Raw genomic sequence first — 19,671 nt, forward strand, 5'->3', positions numbered from 1 at the left:
AAAATTAAGAGGAACACGAAGCTAGGGAAAGATGACTGAAGAAATGAGCAATGACCAAAAGCAGACGTCCAAGGAATATAAATTTGCCATGTTGTGTTTGACAACTCTTTCCCGTTTTCCTGTGACTACCAGATATCTATGGCTCATGGATTTCTGAGGCTGGATGTGGTTTTCAGAGATTTAGTAAGCCTTGGCATGCTTAAAACAGCCTTTGTCCATGTGTTCCATGAGTCTGACACCTGTTATGTTTCCTCTGGTTCTGAACCTTTTTTCTTTGTGTGGAGGACTCCCAAGTGCATTTTTATGCTTAATTCACAATATGTATCCATGGTTCATTCTAAAATAACTGTATATCTCTAACACAGTAAGGAACAACACATGGCATTGCTCTTACTATCAGGAATTCATCGTTTAATCATCAAAACAACTCACTGAAAATAAGGCAAAAGTGAGCACAGAAACTATGTAAGAACATAATGACAGCAGCTAAATTGGGATCCATCAGTCACAGATACTCATGGTAAATTGCATAGGGAATTCTCAAACAAAATGCAATTGGAGGTTGGAATAATATTCAAGTGAGTATCATGTGCTTGTCCTGTTTGTTCATATACTCTTGCAGACAAATCTCTGGTCTAAATTGGCATACATCTGAGCCATTGTGCTTACTCTTATATTGAAGTTACACGTGGACATAGTGAAAGGTTTTGTCCTCACAGAAACTAAGGTTGTAGTCGCACAACCATTTTTCATTGACTGTACAGCCCATTAAAAAGTTTGATAACTCTTATTTCTCTCTCTCTTTTTTTTTTTTTTTTCTTTATTACATTTTGTTCACATCAATACAGTGTCAGCTTGGAAGGGGATGCATCGCCTTCTGATCAGCGGTGCCTAACTGTTGCAAATGATTAGGTGAAGTCTGGCCAAAAAAGCTTGAGAATGGGGTGGAATAATCTGGTGTAGATAGATATAAAACACCTGCATTCATTTATAGTAATAAAGATTTGTTTTAAGTGTTTATCATTATCTGCTTTTAGATTCAATTCTGTGAATGCTGCTATATGTTTTCTTAAAGGAGATAGAGCTACACTTGAACCAGATGAGCGTGAAGGGTGATTTTGTGCAGTATTTCTGATTACTTGCAATCAAGCACTAGCACTAACTTGCCACAGCACTGTATCAACACACTGGTGCCTTTGTATACTCTCACTGTAAAGAACTGAGAGCTGACTGCTGCTTTTTACTTCTTGCTCTTGTATGCTTAATATACTGCCAGGTTTTTATCACCTTGTCATTGAGTACCTTGCAGCTAATAAAAGAGTAAAGCTCCCCAGGTTTCTTGCTTGAGTGTTTAAACAGAGCACCCATTTGATTTATAGTGAAAGTCAGGATATTTTGCATATAGTGAAAGTCAGGATATGCAGTCAGTGCATGTATATGAGGAACAAACATTTATGTTCCTTGCTGCTTCTCTGTTCACCGGTAGAGAGCAGACAGGTCTCTGGCACTCAGGGTTTGCAGTCAGTTCCCAAGACCGCCATTTCTCCACTTAGCGTTGGCCTGTGGGACTGATTTCGACAGAATTCAAAAAGAGGCATTGCACTGCAATTTGTGCCTTCATGCTTATCTGTCGCTGTTTCTCACCTGAGCAGCTGTCAGAGGTTCTTGCTTGCTCTCTGGGCCACAAGGTGCCGCCACTCCTCTATGCTTGGCCTGGTGGAAGCGGCTTCCTAGGGAGCCACACAGCCCTGCCATGTTTCACTCTCCTTTAGTACAGTTCATCCACTGTGGCATGCAGGACAGGCAAACAGGGTCAGGGGAAAAAGAGGACTATCTTCTATGAAAGTTAACAGAAAAGTCGCTGCAGAATCACCTCTCGTGGTTGCTGGTCTCTTCAAAAATGAAACCAATTGTGGTCACCTGTGAGGCTGGAACTGGTGGGAGAGACACAGCCACTTACAGTGCTTTTCTCCCTCTCTGAACATCATCTTGCAGCAATCACCTTCACCCTCACAAGCCTTTCTGTCAGGCTTGATTCCTTCCTTCCCATTCCCACTGGGTCTTCCCAGCAGGAGCACCACTGGCTCTTTGTGATTTGTGTCTGTCTCTCCTCTCTTGTCGGCTGGCAGTGAATAAAACTCCATGGAAATTCCTCCTGGTCCTCAATGTTTTCTCTTCTAGGTGACATATGAATGCATGTAAGTCCTCATGTTGATCTCCTGAGCACATCTGCTGTATTTATACCCAGTGCACAAACCCAGCAACTGATCTCCAGCCCTTCTCTCCACTCCTGCTCTTCCAATTCAAACCCCCACCTTTCCTCAGGCTCACTTGCCTTTTGTACAACATGTTCCTGAAGCTATTCTAAGAGATTCCTCACCAGACACTGTTTTCCTCCAAGAAATTGCTTTAGGCATCAAACTTCTCTGTCAGATCTAATGTGAATGAAACTCAGGCTTCTAGGGTATTTGCCTTTTCTTCTCCAGCACAAGCAGCTCTTTTTGAGAACTATTTTGAAAGATAATTGTGTGATGTTTCAAGGGAAAATGTCTTTGAAGTAAGGCATGGAATCCAAGTGTTCTTCTCCCTGTTTTAGTCATTCAAATGCTCTTGCTCTCATTTTCACCTGACCCAAAGGCCAGGTAAGTCTGGGTAGAAAGCAAAGCAGGCTAACTTTGACAAGAGCAGGTAGAATCCTCACAACCAGGCTCTTATGGCATAAATTTTTAATGATGTCCACACTAATTAAATCAATCTTGAGAATCTATATTTCACTTCTCTGGTGAAATATATTACCTGAATAGGAAGCAATATTGTACCTATTTACTGTAACAGAGATTGCACAGGGTTTTATTTCTTCCAGATCTAGTATTGCTGTAGTCTAGGTACATTTTGGATCAGTATTGTCCTATTTCTCTCTTTTTCCAAAAGTTTAAAATTACATGGGGAAAAGAAAAAAGAAAAAATGAAAGGGAAGGGAAGGGAAAAGAGAAAAGAAAAGAGAAGAAAAGAAAAGAAAAAAGAAAAGAAGAGAAAAGAAGAGAAAAGAAAAGAAGAGAGAAAAAAAAGAAAGGAAGAAAGAAATGCAGGCAGGCAGAAAGAGAGAGAAAGAAAAAGAAAGAAAAAGAAGGAAAGAAAGAAGGAAGGAAAGAAGGAAAGAAAGGAAAGAAAAATAAAAACAGAAATGGAGCAGAATTTTTTACAATATCTTACTATAGAAGTTTTGAAGATTTTGGAACATCTCCACAGCTGGCCAAAATGACCTGTGGAACCAGATTGACAATTACTTGAAAAATTCAGTTTGAACCTCTCTTGGTGGTGGGATGCTACAGCCATAGTAAGAGGAGTGGGAATAGCAGCACAGTGGGAAGAGCAAGAGGAAAGAGGATGTAAGAAATGGTAGGCATAGCAACTGCTGGCAGACCCTGGTTGCCAGTAGCTACCAACACATTCCCCCATCCTTCGGTAAGTGCCCAGCCTAATATTCCAGACCTCTGACATAGGCCAGCTTTGCTACACTGCACAAGGCAGCCTGTTATGCTTGGGGATGACCTGCTATGCAGTAGTTCTACCAGCAGAAGCAACTTGCTTTCTTATGCTATCACTCATGGCCAGCTAGCTGTTGCATTCTACATCAAGGCTGGCTGCATTGTCTGACTTGAGTAATGCCATAATTAACGCACCTGGAGATGAAAATTGTTGTATAAGTATAAGGTATTACTGAAATAAACTTAATTTTGAAAGTCTATTTAACTCTGCAATGCAATGCTGGAGGTCAGACAGCTGGCAAACTACTCATTATCTTCTATGCTAATGGCATTCCTTCAGCCAGTTCAGGGCTATACGCTTTGACTCCCTCACTGATCCATGCGTTGTGTTCACATATCATTTCTTCATGCACAGTTTGATATGGTGAGGACACTTACAAATGCTGCGTAAAGCAATTCAAATTAGTGTGCCTCCTGCTGCCTTGTTCTGCCAGCCTAAACTGAAAGCCTTCCTTCTCTTTTTGTTTCTTTCCTTCCCTTCAGTTAATTGAGTGACATGGTGTTTGGATTTCCTTGCTTCTCCTTTTCAGCTCTTGAGTTTAGATAGATGGGGGAAGGCTTTTTTGGGCCTTTGTGACCGAGCAGTTCTGCCAACAGTACCATTCCCATTACATTTTTGGGGGGCTTCTTTTGGGACCTTGCATGGCACCTTTAGATATAATTGCCTAACTCAGTTAATAAACTTACTTGCAACATTTATTTGCCCAAGGACCACTTGTTGTTGCATGCTTTGTTGTTTGTTTTGTTTTCTGTAGTCAAAGGGATGGAAAGTGTAAATCTTTAAGTAAAGTGTTCAAGCATCTTCATTAACTGATCTCCTGCCAGTCATTTATACTGGAAGAAGGACTCCTGACAACAATGATTCGTGGCATTTTAGAGTGCGAAAGATTTTAGTGTCAAAGGAGCAAAGCAACACAAACAAGCGTCTGGTTTCCAAAAGGGTGATTTGCATAAAACAGTGCTCAGAGCAGCATCTCCCTTGATTTGGGTTGAATTGGTAAATGGCAAGAGACTGCTGTTGCATAGGCTTTTCTCTTACTTACATCCTCAGCATGTAACTTCCTGTATCATTTGTGTAGATGCACAAAGAGTTGGCATTGATGTCAGCTTGCAGAAGTAAGGTATTAAACAAAAGGGCTGTGTAGCTAGTGTGGATGGAGAGAACACCTATATTCACTATCAATAAGGTCATGTCATGACTTTTCAGAAACAGCTCACCCAGAGGAAAGCTTGCCTCACAGACATGTACCTGCAAAACACACAGGAATCACAGCAGAGCAACAGTGCTTGTCTGCATTAGTTTATTTTCAGTCAGTTTTTTTTTTTGCTGTTTTCTCTGCCTGTTGATGTGTTGTAATTATGTGGTTGGGAAAAACTAGTTTGAGAGAAGAGTACTTAATGCTAGCCTGCAAGGCAAATTGAAGGTGTGAACAGAAAACAAATCATGCAGTAAATCAGAAGAAGTATCTTCACTGCGTTCCTAGAACAGTCCCTAGGATGTGAACATGGACAGCTAGTTCTTAGAAGACCTGTCTTATCAGAGCAGGGTAAATATGTCTCACACAGATTAAACTGTCTCCAAGTACTGGTTTGTTTGCTACACTAAAATTGTTGAATTCTATTGCACAAGGGCTGTGGAGTTAAATGGAAACTCAAAACACTGGAAATAGGAATTTTGCAGGGAGAAAGTCAAATGAAAAAAACTTTTATAGTTTCCCAACATATGGTACAGAAATCTGAATGGATTTAGATCACTCACATTTAAAACACAAATTTTATACAATACAACCCAGAAATAAATTACAACAAAACCTATGCATTGTGAAAGAAAGAAAGAAAGAAAGAAAGAAAGAAAGAAAGAAAGAAAGAAAGAGAAAAGAAATTTACAAACAAACCTCACTGCAAGTCTTCAAATGTACTGCTATGGTTTTCAATTTCAGTATTGATAATAAAGTCTGATAAGACAGGTGCTTTCCAAATCATGGTAGATGAGAATGGGTTGAGTCTGAAGTCAAGTCTTTGGTCATTTTCTTATGATGTGTTTTTAGATTTTTTAAATATTTGGGTTAATAATGGATTTATTTATTTTTCTTAACATGTTATCATAGAAAGGTTTGGGTTGGAAGGGGCCTTAAAGATCATCCAGTTCCAAACCCCTGCCATGGGCAGGGATGCCACCAACTAGACCAGGTTGCCCAAAGCCCCATCCAGCCTGATCTTGAACACCTCCAGGGATGGGGCATTCTCAGCTGGACAACCTATGCCTGTGCCTCTCCACCCTCTGAGTGAAGAAAACATCTCAGGTAAGAACATCTTAGGTAAAATTCCTAAACCAGATCTGAGAATTCCATTCATATCCCTCTAGAGCAAAATAAAAATAAATAAATGATAAAGTAGATTTGGTTGTAGGAAAATTTGTCTGACACCTAACTGTAAAACAACATAAATCTGCCCTCTGATGTTGGAGTTCAGTCCTCTCCTCAAATCTTCATCTCACAATCCTTCTTCACACTTCTACTGTTTGACTAGATGAAAAGTAATGCTGATACCTGAGGTAAATTTATGTAAACAAGCTAAATGAACATGATCAGTCAGTGCTGCTTCCATCTTCAAGGCATCAGTTCCAAGAGCAGTGCTGAACTTTTTTTTTTTTTTTTTTTTTTTAACTTTTACTGTCTATTAGCCCCCGTCCAGAATTTTCCACCAGTTGCTCTCTCTGTATTTGTAATTTGATAATTGAATATTGTTCTGCCCATGGAATCAGAATTCATAGGTGAGACTTTTTGCCATTTTGCTGAGCTTCATTTTCTCATTAAATATTTCCTCAAACTTTAAGTTCTGTTTTGGAGTGAAATGGTTCTTCCAATCACCAACAGTACCTAGAAGAGTAGGGGCAGAAAAATAAGATTGAGGCTAGCAATATATAGTCCTGAAAACATTTTAAAGGCAGACTAGTTTTACTAATGCTGTAGATGGCATAAATTATTACTGTCATCAACCATAGTCTCTGTAATAGGTCATAATCCTTTTATCAGTCTGGTGAGACTCTGATGGAAACTGCTGAATCATCATCCATAAAGGCTATTAATGCCTCAGACTGTTTCTCATTGTGTGTCACCTGACAATGCCAACAACACTAAGTGGTACATGAAGAGTAGCAGGTTTCCAAAATGGAAATAGAGCTCTTGGTCATCTTGGCAGAGAGGCATCTCACCTTAGGTGTTTGCAGTTATATGTCTCCATTTAAGCTCTTTCAAAGTCAGCAGGGGGAAATGTTTGCTTCCTGGCTGAAATTCGTCTCATCCTAGTCAACATCTAAAACTCATCAAATGACTTGTGCCGAAAAGGCAGCTACGTCTCTCTACTGAGTAAAGAAGACTCATAAAAAAACAGAGTGACTTGATCACATGAATCCCACCCTCACACCTGCTCCTCATTTTTAGGGCTTTCTACAGATTAGATGTCTCACCACTTAAGAGGTCGGTTAACTATTTCTGGGTGACCATGCACATTCGTATTCTATTGAATGTGTCTATACAAGTGTTTCAACAGTTATTCAAGTCATCAGAAGTTTGAGCAAACATGATTTTTGTTTGTTTGTTTGTTTTTAAACTGGTATATTTCAATGAGAAAGTGCTCAAAATTTCCCCTCATGCGCACCCTTTAAAGAAGTGTGCATCATCTCAAGGCAGTTGACTAAATGGTATTCTGGATAGCAAGGAAAAGAAAAGAAAGCCTGAATAATAATAATAATAATAATAATATATATGTATATGCTTATACACAAAACTCTACTGTAAGCTGATTGAAGTTTGCTAAAACCTCTGGATTTGCATAGAAACAACTTGGAAATAAGTGTTGAAATTCTTCAAGTTTTTCAGCATAGATTTGTCATAAATCACCGACTTAGAAAGCTACATCTGTTTTTGTTGTTGCTGGTTGTTTTTTTTTGTTTTGTTTTGTTTTTGTTTTGTTTTTCCTGACATATTCTAGTGTTTACTTCAGCTCATTGGTAAAAGCATTCTGCTGAATTAGTGAAATGTAGTTTCCCTATTTATAACTGAGAACAACTTTTTCTTAATTGAAATAACCCTAATTTTTGAATTGTCAATGATTGTTCAAAAAATAATTAAAAATAATGAAAATCCATCTGAACATGATGGCTTTGATTTAGTTATTATTCTAATCTGAAGAAGCTTCTGAAACATCAGTAACAAGAAAACAGCTCCTTAAGGTATTTTTAAGTCACATTCAAGCTAAGTACTGTTGAAGATTTTTGTGCAGATTCTGGTTTGGCCAAGGCATAAGGCGACCTCTTAGGTCACCCCGTGGTTGAGTCATCCATTCTTTTGTTGCCATGGTCAGCATATTTCTTTTTGGGAACATTTCAGTAAGATAACGGGAAGTACAGAGGATAAAGGCTACCAGCAGACTCCTTCAGAAGGAATGTCCCTAGATCTTTTCCATTCTTGCAAACTAAATGACCTTCACTGGTGATTTCAAAGGAGACTCTGGGGCTTGTGAGAGACTGAGTGTAAACTTTTAGATACAAATAGGCAGATAAACCACAATGTTTCATGAAGCTTTCCTTTCAACTGTAAAGCTCATATGGAGCAACAGTTAAAATGTTTTTAAGACCCTTTCATGTTTTTCTAGCACATGCATGCATTTGCAACCAGAGAACTTAGAAAGTGGTTTTTAAGGGGGCTTCAGATTGGAAAATCCTGTTACTGCTTCCTAGGGTGGACCCAAAATATCATTAGAGGCAGGGAGAGACCCAGGCTGCTGCCTCTGAATAGATCCTGGTTGGTGCTGCTATATTAAGCCAGGAACAGTGAATTTACCTTTTCTGAAAATCAGCTTCCTGTTGGATGTCAGGGCACAGACGGTGTGACTGGGGTCACTGTTTTCTTTTTCACTGTCGTTTTTCATCTCTGAGAAGGATGACTTCTTGCAGATATCTTGGATATCATCATCACTGATGTCTATGTCCAGGAACACACTGATTTCCTTCACAATCTTAGGGAGATCCTGAGATACAAGAAGAAAAAACTTTTTAAATTTCTGAGCTGATTATCAGACTTTCAGTTGATATGTAAATTATTATTATTTTTTTTTTTCTTACATAACAGGTTTGTCCATTTATTTGCTTTCTAGCAAAACTAAACAAGTCTTTGGACTGTATGTGTGACAGATACAGTAAACCTGCTTCCCCTCTTATTCATACTCACAGAAATGAGTAAATGCCCTCTATGTGCAATCATTTAGAATTACATGGCCAGGTAAACTCCCAGTTTGTTCTTCTGTTTCTCAGAATGATCTAACTGGGAACAGAAATATCCAAAGCTCAGTCTCTGTGTAAGGAGCTTATTTTGTTGGAGGTGCCATATCTAGAAATCTGACAAGTGATTTCAGATCCAAAATGGGCTTGAAATTCCTCATAGTGGAATTGCCAAAAATAAACGTAACTATTTTAATGGAAACACCAGGAAAAAAAAAAAAAAAAAAAAAAAGTGTTTGCTTCGTAACAAAATAATAATTCTCTGAAAGCTAAAGTATATTTGGTATTAGAGGTTTTGTTTTTGTTTAAGAATAGCAAAGCTGTTTCTGCATAATAATTTCCCTTTGTTGAATCTTTTTTCCTACGTCTACCCCCAGCCTCTATTTTTCTTCTTTACTGGGCACACTGTTTCCACTGACCATGAGTTGCTTTGTATCACTTTCTGAAAATTTCACGTGAAATTTCAGGCATAACAGGTTAATGTGTGGACCTCAATAGATGCTCTTGGTTAATTTTTCTATAGGATCAAGGACCAGGAATTTAAAATTCTTTCCGTAGCTGGGGAAAATCACGTAATATATGTCCCACTCCTGTGTCTATGAAATGCAACACTCACACAATTTAAGACTTGCATAACTTGTGTAGTCTGAATTATTTAAGTAACGTGTTTCAAGACAAAAAAGTCCTATGCAAATATAAAATATGCCCATTCACATTCACATTTTCTTATTTGTTCCTCTTCATTAGAATTTGCTACTTGATATTTTAATTATGTCAATTTAAAAGTAAAGCATTCTGAAATAAGAACAGAGGGCATATTTACCTTCTTCATGTCTTCATAGAACAAAAACAGGATATTTTTGTCATTTTTATGTTCTTCCCAACTTAGGAAATGATCAAACCAAGATCCACAGACAACTGAAAATAAAACCCATATAGATTCATATAAATTTAATTCATAAATAACTCTGTATCTCACACACTTAGGGAAATGATCCCTTCTTGGTATGAACCCCATATTCCTCTAAAACTGATTCAATTCTCTCTGTGAAGTGACTCAAGTTTACCATCCAAAAATGTTACCACTCCTGTTGGACTTTGTTTTTGTAAAAGAGATACAGATACTTTTCTGAGATATAATTCTCTAGTAGAAACAGTCTCCAAATCTAGGAATAGGCCAGAAAAGAAAGAAAATGTATGGGCACAATGAGATCTGAGTATCTGAGCAAATATCTGCATGTTCATGGTCACAGACATAAAGACTAGGAAAATAAACTAGGAAACGTATGTATCATAAATATAAATATCACAGTAGGGAATAAAATAAGGAGTCTGTTAAATGGCGCACACTATTGCTAGCTCTATTTTGTCCCAGTAGAGGAGAAATGTATATACTTTAAAAAGTAAAGGAAGAGTTGATTAAATGAAGAAGTTACTATAGAAATACATCATTCAGCCAACTACAAGGTAACTTACAGTTTTATAATTAGCTCATAGTAGTTCTTTTGTCTAAATCCTCCTTTTGCTGAACTACAGGAGGACAGCTAAACTTGAGTTGAAAGACAGGATTGACAGCTGAGTTGAAAGCATCCTCCAGGCCATTAAGAAAAGGATAGACAGAGCAGTCACATCCAGCCTTCTGAATAACTTTGACCTTGCTTTATGCTGCTACCAGAAAGGTATAATATTTTAATGTTGTAAAGGGCATCATTTTGGTTATAAACATCATGATGTATTTAGGTATTTTGCTGAATGCTCCAGCCTGTAGCCACCTCCTACACGTGAAATGCGGTCTAACTGCAGGGCACATGTGCACCACAGTGTCCAATTAAAGCCTGCTAAGTCACACCAGGGATGTGGCCAACAAAGGCACCAGCTTTCCCCCAGCCCACATATGTGAAAGAAATGGGCAGATCTCCAGAATTCCACTGTCTACACATAAATTTGGAGTTTCCACTGCTTTTCTTTCCTGTTTCTAGCAGGGAAAGAACATATTCATTAAGGTAGGTATCCAAAGAACCTAAATTTTTCATTTAAAATAAAAATAAAAAATGAGAAATAAAAAAATGAGAAATAAAAATTGAAAAAAAAAGGATAAAAAAAAAGGACAGTGATAACAGTGATGACTTTTAGGTTCTGCAAGCTCTTATACTAGATCATCATTGTCTCAGCTGTCCCCAAGTCCTTAAGTTCTTTCTCTGTGGGTTCTTGCTATATGAGTGAGCAATCCTCTTTCCAATAGCTGAAAGTCAGTGACCCTTTTGGCTCTGGGGGTATAGCAAACAGTCTTGGAGGCTCTAGTGACAGCATAAGTTGTCTCTGGGTGTCCTTGCCTTTGTTCTCAACTGAAATAACTCTGCAAGAGTACTAAAGGATCTGAACCAAGCAGCACAAACATCATACAAACATTTTGCTTTATTAAGAGCAAAAATGACAACCTCTCTCCCAGTATTACCTCTCAGATATATTTCTGCTGTAACTGACATAATTATCTTCTTATACCATGCATAAGCATGCAGGAAACAGCAGAAGGCTACTAGTTTACAGACTAATGGGAGACATTTTAAAATTTGAGACAATGCTCTTTTCTTTTTTCACTGATGAATGTTCAGAGGTGTTACTAAACAAGCCAAGATCCTGCACATCACTTATGCACGTGCCTTAGGGCTGCTCTGAATGAGGAACACAAGATCTTCAATGCAGAGGAAAATTCAAACTGACTTCTGGAGCTTTGAGGTAAGCTCACGGTGACTGCACTGACACTTTTCTTTCAAAATTTTCAAGACCGTCTATCATTGTTGCTGTTATCATCATTGTGGTTGTATAGCAGGAACAAGTCCTCATAGGAGTAATAAAACAATTAAAATGGGAGTGGATACCTGCAACACAGTCCTCCTGTCAGCTCCCATGCCACCACTGCCATTCACACAAATCTCACTCATGTCCTTGGTCTTTGGAACCCACAACTAAGACAACAATCAGGCAGAGTGTGTGCAAGGGCACTTAGTGTGTGCAGGGGCACTTTGTGAAAGCACCTAGACTTTCTTTGAAGGGCCACACAAAGCTACTTTCAAGATCAGAAAGAGCAGTAAGCCTGCAAGTGTGGCTCTCCATGCATCCTGGGGATGGTCTCCCTTTGTGCCGCCCACCTTTCAGCAAGGCAGTGGAGCTCTGCTCTCTGGGCACCTTCAGACAGTGTCTACCCCACCAGACTGCCCACCAAAGATGGGAGGTGGCTGCAGTGATCCCAGCTGCCTTTTTGTCTGCTTGGAAGGAGCTGTGTGCACATTCCTTTGCTATCAAGGTTTAAACACGGGTTCTTGGTGTGAAGTGGGCTATTAGCATGGCTCACGAGGCAAGGTCGGAAATGTTTTAACACAGGGAAACCTGCATCATAACCAACAAATTGTTGGGGTTTTCAGAGTGTGTGTGGGAAGAGATGAAACCTGCAACTTGACTATGAGAATATGTTTTTAACAGGTGTGTCAAAGGACAGCAACCTGCAAAGAACAGTTGTGCTGAAAGAATGCAACTAGTCAAAATGTCTACTGACAGGGCTGAAGATAGCATCCTATTATTTGTTCTTGTTTGGTTTAGCATTAGAATTTACCTTGAAAAAATAATAAATCTAAGGCTATATAAATTAGGAGTTCAACAAAGAGTTTTCACACAATTTGCATTTTTTAACACTTTCTGTGCATGATCAGATAATACAAACTGCAGGGAGAAATAACACTTATCAATACCGTCTCCTTCTAAGAACAAGTCGAAGAAAGCAGTCCAGGTATCAACAGTGGGAAGGTGTGGATTCTCTCTATAGTAATGATACATGGAAACTGCAGTATCTTTTGGATTTCTGCTGATGTAGATCATCTGTAAATGAAGATGATATGGTTATTAGCGGTAATGCTATTCCTTTATTTTAGAGGAGCTGTGTGCATAAATGTGACATTTTTATAGGCAGTTTGCAGTGTCAAAACCCTTTCCTTTAGGATTCTTCCACTGGACACCAAGTCATAAAGACAGAAATGCATTTGTCCCTTTTTAGGCAGAAGAGAGCAGTGGTCAGCAAACAAAACCTTGTGGGCAGAGGTGTGTTTCCTACAGATGGGTAAAGTTACATTTTGTGAAAGAGGCTGGTTCATTTTAACTCATGAGTTAAACTACCTCATACATCTGATATATATGAAACTGTTTACTTCTTAACATTTACAGGACAGCTGCAAATGTTAATTTTGGCCTTTCACTGAAATTATTTTTGTCCAAAATCTGTATCTATGTAATCCTGAAACTTTGAACTTTTAACATAAAATCTGAGGCCCAGAGCTGATTATTTATAGACCTCCCACATCAGCATAGGTTGACCCCCCAGACTGATCTGAATCCTCCTCCTACATTTGAATTCACCTCTGTTTGGCACTGTTTCAATATAGGGTCTTTACAAAGCTTCAATAGGAGGGGCAAGGTACCTTCCTTCACCCCCAGAACATTCCATAAATACCCCAGATAACTGCTTTCTAAGCAAACACTCCAGTCACTAGGAAATGGAGCCATGATACACACACACCACCCTCCAGTCCCTAATAATATTGAAAGATCCTAGTGTTGTATTTTTTTTGTGGTGCCTGACATACAAATCACCCAGTGGGAACAGTAGGGCAGGAGCAGAACACAGTTTTTAGCCCAAGCCTCTGCTCATGCTGCCTTCAACTGCTGGTTAGCTGTCTCCAAAATTCACAGCAAACCACTTCTGGAAACTGTAAGTCATTTAATATCATTTAAGGATTAACAAGACAAACTAGATTCCTAATAAACACAAAATATCTTACTGCTTTTATAAATTTTTGCCTTACCTTGCAATTTTTATTCTTAAAATTTGAAGGCAACATGTTATAGTCCAAGTGTGTTGGGATGATTCTCTTTGATGAGAGTTTATTCAGTTCCTCCAGTTTGGAAACATCTCCATATTCAATGGGAGATGTTAGTGTAATTGGAGTATTGTAAAGCTTCGTTATAACTCCTGCCAGCCAGTGAGTGCCTTCAGAAAATTATTTTTAAGGAGAAAAAAAAAAAAAAAAAGAAGAAAAAGAAAGAATGAAAGAAAAGAAGGAAGATTTGTTGCTGAGAAGAAACATGAAACATGCAGTTCGCGTATGGGAACAGCTTTCCCAGAAAATCACAGAAAACCACCTTCTAAAAAACACCTCAAAACTTCTACACCTCCAGATTCAAGAAACTACATAACTGTATAATCCCATTGGCTCTAGATGTATAAATACTGAAAAAATAGTGTTGTTGTTGAAGTACAAAGTAACTCTACGCAAAGTGTTAATATTTGTATTGAAACAAACTCATTAGCTAACCTATAAAATTCAGACTGCTTGTCAGCAGGTGATTATACAGTTTTTATTATTTATTTTAGAATAATCTGTTTTGTTTTGTTCTTCTTATAGCAAATTGAGTCTATATATTTGGAAAGTAACTGACTGAGCTTCCTCTTTGGTATGTTTGTGAGACAGAGTCTGGGTGAGAGGGAAGAAGAAATGAATAAATCTGCAGGCAAGGGCCATACAAATAACCTAATTCAACTCTTGCCTTGTTCATAATTAAATGTAGGAAGTCCTTCAAGTATAGATTTTGCTTATAAGAAAGAAATATCTATTTGCTTTCTAGTATGAAAACACCTGAGATTATTTTCAATTAAAGAATCAAAATTTAGACAAATTATTTGTATTTTGGGGGTAATTTTAACACTTCCTGAGAGAATAACATTCTCACATATTCAAACACCCTTCCCTGTTTCTTGCAAACAGGTATTTCACAAGTAAGTTAAGCAGAGAACACAAATCAAATAATTGAAACATCTTGCAATTAACATCTAAAAGTAGAACTTACCAGATTTGGGATAGGAACCCAAAAGGACATCATCTTCCCTAGCATCAAAAGTATCCAAGGATTTTAAGAGTTCTAGAGAAGACCTGGTGGTAAAGCGAATCCCCTTAAACATATGAATTAGTTCTGTCTCACTGGGGTTGGACATGTTTGCTTAAGTCTTAGATTCCTGCAAATCAGATAGCAGTGAAATGACAAGAGGATTTAAGAGTCACCTCTAAGTCAGATGGTTTGAAGTAACAAACTGAAACCAGCAATACAAACCTCATGCTTTTATACTTTGTTGTGCATGATGAAGTCCCTATCAGATATCGATTTTTCTAGTTAGCTGATAAAGGCAACTGAAATGTTAGAGGTAATTTCATAAATAACTGAAATGCAGAGTCATCAAAAATGTGTATCATTTGTCATTTATTAGCTTTCCAGATAAAGAAAGGGGGTGATAGTTAAAGTATAGTAATTGTGGAAAATGCCAAGACTGATCATTTTGTGTTGCCATAAAATTTGCTTAATGTGATTATTGAATAAGTTATACTTCCATGGAAGCAGTATCTTATTTTATGTGATTGAAATATTTTGGATTTTTGTTTTATGAAATATGCAGTAGCCTAAATGTTCAAAAGTGCAAGCTGATTCCCAATGCTTCAGTTATGTGACGTCAAGAAACCAGTTTTCAAAACACTTCAGAATTTCAGCCTGAGGCTTCTTTAAAACAGAGGAACTTCTGAAGCACAATCATTTTTTAAAGCTGTCATCTGTCTGAGTACTCTTTCTGAGTAAAAAAAAAAAAAAAAAAAAAAAAAAGCACAATTTTTAAAGAGATATTTCACATTGGGTTGTATCCTACATGTTGCATGAATAGAAATGGAATGGTTGAAGATTTCAAAATCTTTGCACGGAAAATGCATAATCATAATATAATAATAATAATATATATATATATTTTTTTTTTTTAAAAAAAGCACTTCCAGGAAAGACATAGTTCTCAATTCATTGCCCATTATGAAATGTGTTTTTTGAAAAAATTTGAATCTGTATAAATCACCATTAATGTTTTTCAACCTGAAATATAAATGTGTCATATTAAAATAATTAGCTCTGGTTTGAATCAAAATATTTTGAAATGCTTAATATTTCAATTTTAATTTCCATTGTCACTAATTGATTTTTTTAGGGTGGTGTGATTCCAGAACCTTCAGACTTTTTATGTAGGTCTCAAAATCTCATGGGATAAGAAAAACGTTTGTAAACAGAGCTTCACTCATCTTTACATTCTTTTCCCCAGGCATCCAGTGGCTTCATTATTCCTATTGAAAACCTCCTACAAGATATTCCACTGAGGTCCTTCAGTGTATTCAAATCAACTTTAAAACCTGTATGCAAATCTTGTTTTAAAATAAAGTAGTCCTTTGGAAATTTCTCAAGGTCATGGTTTTTGTTTTATCATAAATAATAAGGTAGGTTTAATCATAAGCTGACTACCAAAGGTACCTCCCATGATCCAGGGTAAGAAGTTAATGATGGAGATATCCTTCCAATACTTGACCTATTGAGACTACAGACAAGGAGGAAGGACAGCTATCAGCTTCTGTACATGCTTGTTTCTAATCCAATTTCCAGAAAAATCAGTATAATAGGAGTGATTTTTTTTTTCTTTCTGGGCAGTATTGCCAGTCTACTAGTCAAAGAAATGTGAAGTCAGCAAGCCTTGATATTTTCAGCTGTCTCATCTGTAAAACTGCCCTTAAATAGCTACAGCCTGAAAAATGTGCCCTTTTTCCTCAGAAAAGTCAGTTATGCAGGGCCAGGAGGGGATCAAAATCATGTCAAATAACCTCTGGGGACATGTTTTCTATTACTAGCAATGAGGGGAGATGGGAATTGTTCAGAAGGTAATTGAGTCAGTCTTTGGGACATCTCTAGCTAGCTGCTTTGAATATATACTTTTATTTCTGAGGAAGATGGAGCATTGAATGGGCCTCTGCATAATGTCTCTAGCTCTTTCTGCAGGAAAAAAAAAGAGGATACAAGAAACACAAGGACCCTGATGCACAGGCAGAATTTGGAGGATCTCTAAGTAGTGACAAACTCAATATTTTTCTCTTTACTTCCCGATCTGAGGACCTAAGTTACCATTGCTTCATATTTTATGGGCTAATTCCTTAAAATCTATGCTCTATCAAAAGATTTCATTTCAAGTACTTCAGGTGCACTAGGTATATCTGGAGTCATAATGAATCCTGCTTCTGTGGATTAGTCTGAATTTCAGAGAGATTTCAGAGGTTTGTTTTACAGTTGTGGTTCCAGCCATATGCATTTAGTGCAGGTTAAGAGAACTATTACCCTGAGGTAGCCAAAAAAAGTTCACTGTAAAATACATTGCATATTTACTATGCCTTGTCCCTTTCATTTCTTCATACATTCCTATTATCTTCTGAGTCAGCACATTTCCCTAATCTAATCACTTGGAGCCTAATTAATCATTCACAAATGAAATGGCCAAGGTGTAAAACAGCAGCAATACAGTAGCAAGGAAAATTCCAATTCTATTACCTCATCTAAATTACTTACACTAGCTTCTGTTTTCAGCACCCATAATGTAAATTCAGGGGAAGCAAACTGAAATTGCTGCTCCTTTTCACATCCTGTCTATGCTTGGAAAATAGAGCCTGTCCCTGAAAGAGTGCAGTATCCTGAACTGCAGTGAGCTAAGGAAAAAGAGTACTCAGCTCCTTACAGGACTGGGCACAAACTTCTGTTTTCAAAGTTAGCACAGTAGAAAGGGTATAAAGAATGCCATACCAAGTCCTCCATCCCACTTTTACTGTCTCCTTTGTCTGTATTACAACACAGAGCATAGACTACAACTGACACATTTAGAACCAGACAAACACAGGCATGGCAAGCTAGTCCTGTAGAATTTCTGTGTCTGTTGCATAGATCTCTGCCACAGGCTGTAAGGAACTTCTTTCAATAGCACGTTGTCCTTGTCCTGTTATCTGGCCCTGCTATGGATGCAGATGGAGCACACATTTTACCAGCAGGTTACACAGAGATTTGCTAGCAGAAGAGCAATCTTAAATTTCGAGTTTGGCTTTTCTCCCTGGTTTAAGGAAAATACCACTTGGTAGGTGGACACTGCATTTCTGGGCTGCTTTGTTTCAGCTCCTTCTACCTCCTTCTTACCTTCTTCTGTATCCTTGCCCTGGTGAGTGACTGCTTTCTGTTGCCTTAAATAACTCAAAAAATGACTGTTTTGTAACTGTGTTTACCATGCCACCCCCACTTCAGGTTCACCATTCTCTTCTCTGTTTGATAAATGAGATGCATGTGCATCTCCTTCAATTGCAGATTTCTCAACTGAGGCAAATCACAGTAGTGTTTCCCTCCAAATATATCTCAGGCAGCATGTACAAAAGAAACAGTAACATTGTGGAAAATATGCAGTTAAATGTGTTGGTTACCTGAGTCAGAATCTGGAAGCACATCTACAGGGTTCCAAATGTTTTAGGCAGCAGTGTTGAGCATCAACTTTCTCATTTTTAAAATGTCATAAATCCATCCAATATTTTAATCTTGTCATATTGAATAGCAAATGGAGAGTTAAAAGTGACATTGCTTGTCATTGCATTTTGTTGCTCTAATTCTCTACCAGATGCACCAATCACTTGAAACTAGTAGGAGTTTATGCATGTAAAGATTGTCCCTGTACATCTATGTAAAATTTGTACACAGGCTCTGCAACAATGGTAAAGAAATGAAATCTTCTAAGTCTATTTCATTGCCAAAGATAAACACATCTGCTGGTCCTATGAATGCAAGGCTGACTTCCAACATAGAATTTCAGCTAGAGAATCCACTGCTGTGGACAAACTACATAGTTCCATCTCCATCTTCTCCATTTCCATTCACCTCCAACTTATTTTCTGTACCACCCCAATGATCTGAACCCCACAGTCTTTTCTGTAGGGATCACTATGTCCATTCTTTGCTTTCCCGCATTGCAGAATAGCAATGAATGACATCCCTACTTGTTTTGATGCTATAGCTTTTTTCTTTTAAACTTATATTCAGTGACTATTCAATAGTGACAGCCTTAAAAATGTTAATTAAAATGTGAGTGTTTAAACTGATTCGGAAATCATGGCACCTCAGTGCCTAGATATCACCAGTTTAGGAAACAAACCCTGTTTCCTCTTTTGAAGAAATATTTGGGTGCAGAGTGGGCATAGGGCTGACCAGAGCACATCAGAACTGATGACCTTTAGTCACTGATCATCAGTTTACTCTGAGATAATCTCAGCTGTCAAGAGGTATGGCTTAGCCAAAACCACTTCACCCACATGGTCATTACATTGCTTTGCATTTTCAGCAGCAGATTCTCTGCCTGGTATGCCCAGTGCCTGGGCTCTTGCATGTGGGCAGAGAAGCCCTCCTTCATTGTCCCATAGTTCAATACTAATCATGTGCAATGATTTAACAACTCTGATTTCAGAATTTTGCTATCTGTAGTGCCTACACCCACATACATGTGAAGAAGGTCAACCATTTGTGCAGTCTTTTTTTTTTTTTTTTTTTTACAGCATGTCAGATTATAAAGTTCACTGTCCTCCTTTGAATCTTTTCACAATGCGTCATTGCCCAAGGATATTCTGTGCCAGAGCTGCAACTGATACAGCTAATAATAACAGGGCTGCCATCAGAGCTGTATCTTTTGGAGAGATTGCAGGCAAACGCCATAGCTGCAAGGTGACAGCTACTGCACCAGCTCCTGTCCTGCAATGGCATGTGATGTTTCGCCTTCAAGGGGTAAACACGTACACAGCAAAGACATGGGGGGGGTGGGGGAGGATGGGACAAAAAAAGGAAAGAAGGAAGGAAGGAAGGAAGGAAGGAAGGAAGGAAGGAAGGAAGGAAGGAAGGAAGGAAGGAAGGAAGGAAAGAAAAGAG

At 38.1% G+C, this 19,671-nt stretch overlaps 1 protein-coding gene across 1 annotated transcript in view; it reads right to left on the minus strand.

Moving 5' to 3' along the window:
- Positions 1-5,791: 5,791 nt before the first annotated feature.
- The window catches only part of LOC118157038 (sulfotransferase 6B1-like), a 103,888-nt gene continuing 90,008 nt past the window's right edge, over positions 5,792-19,671 (minus strand). The window contains exons 2-7 of the mRNA XM_035311296.1: positions 14,725-14,890; positions 13,683-13,867; positions 12,576-12,702; positions 9,653-9,747; positions 8,393-8,579; positions 5,792-6,427 (exon numbers count right to left, since the gene is read on the minus strand). Coding sequence (XP_035167187.1) covers positions 6,309-6,427; positions 8,393-8,579; positions 9,653-9,747; positions 12,576-12,702; positions 13,683-13,867; positions 14,725-14,869 — 858 coding nt within the window. The 5' untranslated portion in view covers positions 14,870-14,890 and the 3' untranslated portion in view covers positions 5,792-6,308. The remainder of the gene's footprint in view (positions 6,428-8,392; positions 8,580-9,652; positions 9,748-12,575; positions 12,703-13,682; positions 13,868-14,724; positions 14,891-19,671) is intronic.

The sequence above is a fragment of the Oxyura jamaicensis genome, chromosome 1, assembly GCF_011077185.1.
Source record: "Oxyura jamaicensis isolate SHBP4307 breed ruddy duck chromosome 1, BPBGC_Ojam_1.0, whole genome shotgun sequence".
NCBI lineage: Eukaryota > Metazoa > Chordata > Aves > Anseriformes > Anatidae > Oxyura > Oxyura jamaicensis.